The sequence below is a fragment of the Lynx canadensis genome, chromosome B1 (genome assembly GCF_007474595.2).
Source record: "Lynx canadensis isolate LIC74 chromosome B1, mLynCan4.pri.v2, whole genome shotgun sequence".
Lineage (NCBI taxonomy): Eukaryota > Metazoa > Chordata > Mammalia > Carnivora > Felidae > Lynx > Lynx canadensis.
The window spans coordinates 147,130,084-147,139,096 of record NC_044306.2 but is presented as its reverse complement, the minus strand read 5'-3'; the positions used below and the strand labels follow the sequence as shown (position 1 = coordinate 147,139,096).

At 36.2% G+C, this 9,013-nt stretch overlaps 1 protein-coding gene across 1 annotated transcript; it reads left to right on the top strand.

The window, feature by feature from the left end:
- The first annotated feature begins 598 nt into the window (after positions 1-598).
- LOC115511599 (ATP synthase subunit f, mitochondrial-like) lies at positions 599-992 on the top strand. The gene has a single exon (XM_032593047.1). The coding sequence runs from the start codon at positions 606-608 to the stop codon at positions 870-872; it is 267 nt and encodes an 88-aa protein (XP_032448938.1). The 5' UTR covers positions 599-605; the 3' UTR covers positions 873-992.
- Positions 993-9,013: the final 8,021 nt, after the last annotated feature.

The window sequence follows — 9,013 nt, the reverse complement described above, 5'->3', positions numbered from 1 at the left end:
TCTCTCACACACACACACACACACACACACACACACACACACACACATTGTTGAGTTGATTTGTGGACCAAAAAATTAAAATCAAAAGTGTGTTGCTGTAAAGTCCTATGATCTAATACGAAATCACTGACATTTCTTCTAATGTTTTGAGTCAAATCATGATGGAAAAACCTTTTTCTTTCATCACTCAACCAGATAAAACTACTTTACCTCTGTAAGGACAAAAGAACTCCTGTAAGAATTCTTATTTTGAGGGCCCCTTTTAGAAACTCCAAGGACTGTCAACATAATTTTTGACAACATAATTTTTTTTTTTTTGCCAAGGAACACTTAAACTGAAAGAAAATTCGGGAATTTTGTGCAAAATGGAGCACCTGTGATGCTTGGAAATGTATCTAGTTTTGATGTTTGGTAAAGAGAAGAGCAATCCATGACACTGGAATGCATTGCTATACAGATTAGCTTGCTCTGGTATCACAGACTTGGCCAATAACATTGAAAGAGGTCTTTTCTGCCACTGTAAAAGCTGTCAACTTCATTAGAGCCAGATCCCTGAAGCATGACTTTTTTAAGAAATTTGGTCAAGGGACACCCAGGACTCCAAGATGGCGTCGCCCATACCAGTGAAAGAGAAGAAGCTCATGGATGTGAAGCTAGGAGAGCTGCCAGGCTGGATACTGATGCGAGATTTCACCCCTAGAGGCATTGCTGGCGCATTTCAAAGAGGTTACTACCCATATTACAACAAGTATGTCAATGTGAAGAAAGGGAACGTTGCTGGGATTTCTATGGTACTGGCAGCTTATGTGCTTTTCAACTATTGTCGGTGTTACAAGGAACTCAAACATGAGCGGCTACGCAAGTACCACTGATGAGGGCCCAGTGTGGAGGCACATTTGGCATTCCTGACCATGACCTTTGAATCCTTTCATAGCCTAATTCAGAATTAATGTCCAATAAAAGATGACTGATACTCAAAAAAAAAAAAAAAAGAAAGAAATGTTGTCAAAAAGTATAAGATTTTATATATATATATATATATATATATATATATATATATTTTTTTTTTTTAAACGTTTATTTATTTTTGGAACAGAGAGAGACAGAGCATGAACGGGGGAGGGGCAGAGAGAGAGAGAGACACAGAATCGGAAACAGACTCCAGGCTCTGAGCCATCAGCCCAGAGCCCGACGCGGGGCTCGAACTCACGGACCGCGAGATCGTGACCTGGCTGAAGTCGGACGCTTAACCGACTGCGCCACCCAGGCGCCCCTTATATATTTTTTTAAGTGTACATTCATTGGCATTCCAGGGGACAAGTCAATGGACAAGATTAAAGTCCAGTGTAAAAGAGAAAAATAAAACCCCACTCAGAACAATTTGAAAGACAGATACTCATTCATTGCCTGGCTTCCTTGGCAAGTATTTTGGCCATGTGCCTGAGGTAAATCTTCTCACCCAGGGCCATGCTTGCTGAAAAATCATGAGTAATTTTTGACCAAGATGCCAAAGAAAGTGCTTCACAGGATGAAGCTGAGACTGACAAATCATTGCCAAGTTCTCAGCAGGCAGAGTTGGAACCCCCCCACCCCCACCCCAAGAACTTCTCTGAGGATTTCTTCAGTTTCTTGGACTTTAATACTGATATGGTAATCCCTTATCAGTAATTCATTGCTTGCTGACAGGGCATTAGCAGTGCAAATGTTATCAAAGACAACACCATTGCCTTGAGAACTAAGTAAATTAAGTGACCAAATTCAACCTGAGCTGCCTTATTCTTATGTTCCAACAGCAGCTTACTCTAACCAAGTAAAGCAAAGTTTAGGAGCTTTAATTCTCTTTGCTTTTATATACATCTATGAGTCAGGACTTTGAGAAATTTTCACTTATAAAAAAAAACACTAATATTCACCATCAATTCAAGGCAAAGGATGACTTATATGTTGCTACGTCAAAATCCACTACGCTACAGCAAACAATGTCAACTTTATTTTGGGAATGTACTACTCAGAATGAAAATTCACTTTTGGTTTTATTTACACAATTCAAATTTGTTTGCAAGTTTTTCTACTCAGAAGTCATCAATTTTTGCATGATATCCTTTCATTTCCAAAGGAATGCAAATGGGACTCCTGGGTGGCTCAGTCAGGTAAGCACTGACTCTTTGTATCTGCTCAGGACATGATCTTGCAGTCTTGAGATCGAGCCCCACATCGGGCTCTGCACTGACCATCAAGCCTGCTTGAGATTCTCTCTCTCCCTCTCTCTGTCCCTCCACTTGGGCACTCTCTCTCTCAAAATAAAAAAAATAAACATTAAAAAAAAGAATGTATATGAACGTATATTCACACAAATTACTCCCACTTTATAGAGTGGAAATTTGAGAACAATCCATTTGCATTGAAGTTGATGAGTCACTGGATTTCCCTAGAATACCATGTTTACAGAGATAACACAGAGAATGAGTAAGTCCTGAGCATGTAGGTCGTGTTCCAGTTTCAGGATTTGTTAGCAAATATCCCAGAGTTTAAAAATCCTCAGGATGGTCTAGACATAAAAAATTACAGAGGGAGTACATATACATCTTACTATCATTACCTTAATCAAACTAGTTGTGGTGATTAATTTTATATGTCAAACTGGCTGGGTCACAGAGTACCCAAATATTTGGTTAAACATATTTTGGGGTATGTCTATGAGGGTGTTTCTAAATGAGATCAGCATTTGAAATGGTAGACTGAGTAAAGCAGATTGCCATCTCCAGGATGGGTGGGGAATCACACAATCAACTGAGGGCCTGAATAAAACAAGAAAGACAAGGAAAGGAGAATTTGGTGTCTTAGTCTGACTGAGCTGGGATGTCCATTTTCTCCTACCCTCACTGAAACTTACACCTATAGCACTTCTGGGTCTTAAACCTTCAGACCCAGACTAGAACTACACTGCCAGTTTCCTGGGGTTCCAGCTGGCATATGACAGATCATGGGACTTCATAGCCTCCATAATCCTGTGAGCCGATTCTCCATAATAAATCTCTTTATACCTGTATCCTATTGGTTCTGTCTCTCTGAAGAACCCTTACTAACATACCATCTTAAACCAAATGGGAAGGACTTCACTGAAGTATCAGAAATTGTTTAAAGCTAAAGGTCTGATCTGTGACCTGATTGTATAATAATATTTTTTAAATCTTCTTATAAGTTTAAAGAGAGTGTTTTGTATACTGTTTTGAGGAACACTGACTTTTTAACTCACTACGTTACAGGGCTAATTTGTGTGACACTAGGGAATATATGACTACCCCTGACAACATCTACATCTACATCTAGACACTCTGAAGAAAACAATTCTGTCTTCTAGCACACAGACAGTATTTTCAACAACTACAAAAACTTCAAATTTGCCTGCCTGTGAAAAGCTTATATTGTGTTTAAAAGGACATACATAGCTGATAGGTCTGAGATGGACATCAAAGACTACCTACCCACTAAGTCCAAAGTCACAGTAGTGATCATGTTACCTCTAAAAGGGGAAGAGAGCAATGAGAAACATCACAGCAAAGAAAGAAATTCACATTCTTTACTATAAGTTTGTATTGCTGTTTTCACAAAAAATAGCAAGCCATAAACCAAACAACTCATCAGAACTAGATTTGGGTTTATTCCCCTATATTTAGGTTTATTATTTATTATCCCTATAATCCAGCTCTCCAAAGTAATGAGATATTACTATAAAATTAGGTTCAAGTTAATTGATATAGATATTTCTAAATTTTTTTAATGTTTATTTATATTTAAGAGAGAGAGGAAGAGATAGAGTGCAATCGGGGTAGGGGCAGACAGTGAGGGAGACTCAGAATCGGAAGCAGGCTCCAGGCTCTGTGCTGTCAACACAGAGCCCGATGTGGGGCTTGAACTCAGGAATCATGAGATCATGACCTGAGCTGAAGTCGGACTCTCAACTGACTGAGCCACCCAGGCGCCCTTTGGTATAGATTTTTCAAACAGACACAGTGACGGTACTTACAAAACAGTAGTTTGCTGATAGTGATGAGAGAATTTCTGCAGAGATGATGGATTATCAAGTTTGTGATTGAAACTATATACGGTTTTGAAGATTATTGTATTCTAGGTTTTGAGTATAATTAAAATCCTGTGTTTCCGTTTTTGTTACATAGTATTATCTTCATTGAACACAAATTTCCATTAGAATTCTTACATTTTTCCTCTTTTGGCTGCATATGAATATCGAATGAAACATTCTCTTTTTTAAATATTTATTTATTTATTTTGAGAGACAGAGCAAGCAGGAGAGGGGCAGAGAGAGAGAGAGAGAGAGAGAGAGAGAGAGAGAGAAGCCCAAGCAGGTTCCACACTCAGCGTGGAGGCCCACACAGGGCTTTGTGTCACAACTGTGAGATCACAACCTGATTGGGTAGCAAGAATCAGTTGCTTAACAGACTGAGCTACCCAGGTACTCCACAAAATATCCTGATATATATTAGAATATTTGTGTTAAGTGTATGGAAGACAATGGCACTGGAATTCGTTCAAAATTATTTTTTGCTTTATATTTTGTACCAGTTATTTCAAAAAATAATTTGTTTTCACATACTTTTGCTAATTGTATAAGAATTCGTGTAAATGTACTTTATTTTGCTCTTTAATGTGCATCAAAGTTTACTGAGATATTTCATTGCCTGCATAATCTATGTAGACTTTTAAACGTTTATTGTATCTTGTGGATTGCTTTTTAGTCACCAAATTCATTGAGATAAAGTGCTAGAATGTGTACTATGTGTCCATTCATCGGACTCAATTTATCAGTAAATCCTTTCTATTTTATTGGCTGTTATGTGTCACTACAAATACATTTCTTTTGAACTCTGTGATTCTGTATTTTTGTACAATTTATCTAAAATTACTGCACACTCAGAATTTATGACTTACTACTGGATTCTGGTATACTGTACCATGTGCAATGTAATTCATTTCCAACAGGCCATATCCAAAGAACCCAGGAGCCAATATGGAGCGGCTCCCATTAACCAACTGGAACAATCTGAGCATCGCAAAAACTTTGAAGGCTATTGGCGAAAATCCATGAACTATATACAAACTAATAAGAAAGAGAGAAATCCACTTCCTAATTTCAAACTATATTACAAAGCTATAGTAATCAAAACAGTATGGTATTGGCATAAAAACAGATTCATAGGTTAACAGAATAAGATAGTAGAGACCAGAAATACACCCATATGGTCAATTAATTTATGACAAAGGAGCCACAAATAGACAATGGGGAAAAGGACAGTCTCTTCTTCATTTCAGTAGAGTTGGTAAAACTGCACAGCCACATGCAAAGAGTGAAACTGCACCACTTTCTTACACCATACACAAAAATTAACTCAAAATGGATTAAAGATGTAAATATAAAAAGTCCTAAAACCATAAAACTACTACCTAGAAAAAAACATAGGCAGTGACCTCCTCAACATTGATCTTGATGATGATTTTTTTTGGATTTAATACCAAAAGGAAAGGCAATAAAAGCAAAAACGAAGTGGGAGTACAACAAACTAAAAAGCTTCTGCACAGCAAAGGACACAATCAACAAAATGAAAAGGCAACTTATATAATGTGAGAAAACTTGCAAATCATATATCTGATAAGGGGTTAATATCCAAATGTATTCTTAAAAAAACTCATACAACTCAACAGCAAAGAAACAAACAATCCAATTTAAAAATACACAGAGGATCTGAATAGATATTTTTCCAAAGCAAACATATAAATGACCAACAGGTATATAAAAATGTATGCAATATCACTAATCATCAAAGAAATGCAAATCAAAACCGTGATGAGATATCACCTCACACCTGCCAGAAGAGTTAAAATTAACAACACAAGAAACAACAGGTGTTGGTGAGGATGTGGAGAGAGGGAAACCCTCTTGCCCTGTTGGTGGGAATGCAAACCGAGGAAGCCACTGTGGAAAACAACATGGCGGCTCCTCAAAAAGTTAAAGAATAGAACTACCCTATGATCCAGCAATTGCAATACTAGGTATTTACCCAAGGGATAAAAAAAATACAGATTCAAAGGGGGTGCATGCATCCTGATGTTTGCAGCATTATCAACAATAGCCAAACTATGGAGAAAGCCCAAATATTCATCGATTGATGAATGGATAAAGAAGATATGCATATATACACAATGGAATATTACTCAGCCACCAAAAGAATTATATATATATATATATATATATATATATATATATGACTAAACATAATTGGAAAACAAAACAAAAACCAGGAAAGAAAGTATAAAAGTTTATTGAGTGATTTGTTATTTGCCTTGCAAATAAATTCCTCTTTATATCCTACCAAAAAAAGAAAAAAGAAAAAAAAAACAATAAACAGACAACAAACAAAACCTACTGGACACCATTGAAAGCAAGTAGGATACCAACTCCTTATTCTGAATATCTGAATGTTAGTTATTAAATAAAATGCAGAACAGTTATTTTGCCTTTTTTCTGGCTTTTCTGTATATTAGAGTAGCTAAGTAGCTGTAAATGATAAGAAATTTCAACTATTAAATGTGCAAGAAAACACAGAATTAGAAAAATCACCATTTTGTACCTCTTAAGTAATACCTAAGTCAGGAAAAAGTCATCAGTGAATTAAATAATTAGATAAAAGTGTTCATAAGAATTATAATGGAGGCATCAGACTGTCACCACTTGAAATCAATGATCAATCTGAGTATTATAAAAGTGCTCAGATGTATGCTTTCTGCCATGATGCAACATGAAGCCTTCAGTTCCACTTCTGAAATATCCTTATCAAAAAGTTAAACATGTATCTATGAAAACTTCTAGAGCTAACTTCCAATCAAATGTCATATATTAATTTAACTTAGATAAAACAAATATAGCAAAATTTGGGTAGTTATTAAAACCTGGGTGAAAATTAGAGAGTGATTCAATGAACTAGTTTTTCTAATTTTGTGTATATTTGAACATTTCATAATTAAAAATGTCGTATAGAATTGAGATACGTCTTATATTCCTATGTATCTTATACCCCCCAAAGTATGACCCCATGGTGGTATGAAGAAGCTACAGAGACCTTAAAACATTATGAGAGAAGTGATTTTTGAATCTGATATCTATTGCAATTGTCACCAGCTTCTCACAATAAGAACTGCATCTCTCATTGATATTTAATAGGCCAAAGTAGATGAGCAAAAACAGTAGTCCAGCTGCAGCAGAAAGAAACAGAACCCATAATGATTGTAACTTATAAATGATAACATTTATTAAGTGCATATTCTGTGCCAAGCACTGTGCTATGATGCACTTCACCCTCATTTCAGTTATAATCATCACAACATAGTGGATATTGAGATCTCCATTTAACAGGTGAACTAAGTCTAATAGAGATGTTAATTTGGTTAAGATCACACAGCTAGTATATGACAAATATAAAATTAAAAGCCAGCAGTTATAACACAAAGATCCTATTTTGAACTCTTCACCAGGGGTAGTATATATTCATACCCATGGTCCCATTCCCTACAACCCAATATTCCCCACAAACAAAAACAAAAGTGTATTGTAAATATGGTTAATGTATTTCATGGTGTAGTTGTCTTTAGTCTCAAGAAAGAAAACTACAGTTGACTCTTTAACAATGCAGGGGTTAGGGATGCCAACCCATGTGCAGTCAAAAATCCATGTGTAACTTCAGGCTCCCCTAAAACTCAACTACTAATAGCCTACTGTTGACTGGAAGCATTACTAATAGTATAAACAGTTGATTAACACATATTTTGTTACATGTATTATATACCATATTCTTACAATAAAGCTAGAGAAAAGAAAATATTAAGAAAAACATAAGGAAAATAACATGTACATTACTGTTCTATATTGAAAAAAAATCCATGTATAAGTGGATCCACACAGTTAAACCCATGTTGTTCAAAAGTCAACTGTATATACTTTCAGCACCTGCATCTTTCCACCATATGAGACTTGGAGACAGGAAAAAACTGCCTCCTGCTATTGTGAGTGAAAATGTAGATGTTTACTAATTTCCCCAGCTAAGGTATGACCTATGCCCAGACTCTAGTAGATAATAAACATACTTGCCCTAGATTTTGAATGGAGGACCAGTTACACCAAAGAAACAGGTGTTTCAGTCAGAGTAGCAATTAGCACTCAGAAAGAACAGATATGAAGCATAGTGTTGGACTATGCTATCTGCATAGCTTCCACACTGGTTCTCTGAATCTCTTGGTAACTCTGTGATTTGTCCAATGTCCGTTAATAAATTCCTTTTCTGCTTAAACACTCAGAGTGAATTTCCTGCAACTAAATACATTAGCTGATTGGCCAAAAGAGAATCAATTTAGATCCTAATGTCAAAGCATGTACCAAATGCCAAATAGATGAATGGATTAACTGTTTAAAAAATAATATATTTAAGGGGCGCCTGGGTGGCTCAGTCAGTTAAGCATCCAACTTCGGCTCAGGTCATGATCTCACGGTTTCTGAGCTCAAGCCCCGCGTCGGGCTCTGTGCTGACAGCTCAGAGCCTGGAACCTGCTTCAGATTCTGTGTCTACCTCTCTCTCTCTGCCCCTCTCCTGCTCACTCTTTCTCTATCAAAAATAAATAAATGCATAAAAAAATAATATATTTAAAATGAGAAAAATATTGGGTGAATATCTGATCTCTGATTAGGGAAAATCTTTCTCGGATATAAAGCAAAAATTTTTACATGAGTAAAAAAGTTCTATAATTTAAAAAATAATAACATAAACTAAGCTTAATATTTGCAACATTTGTGGTAGAGTTTTACTATTTTATGTGTGTGTGTGTGTGTGTGTGTGTGTGTGTGCACGCACGTGCGCCTGTGTGTTTTACAGGTTGTAGTCTTTCGGATTTTCCATGTAGAGTATCATGTATTGTGTGAAGAGTGAAAGTTTGACTTCTTCTTTGC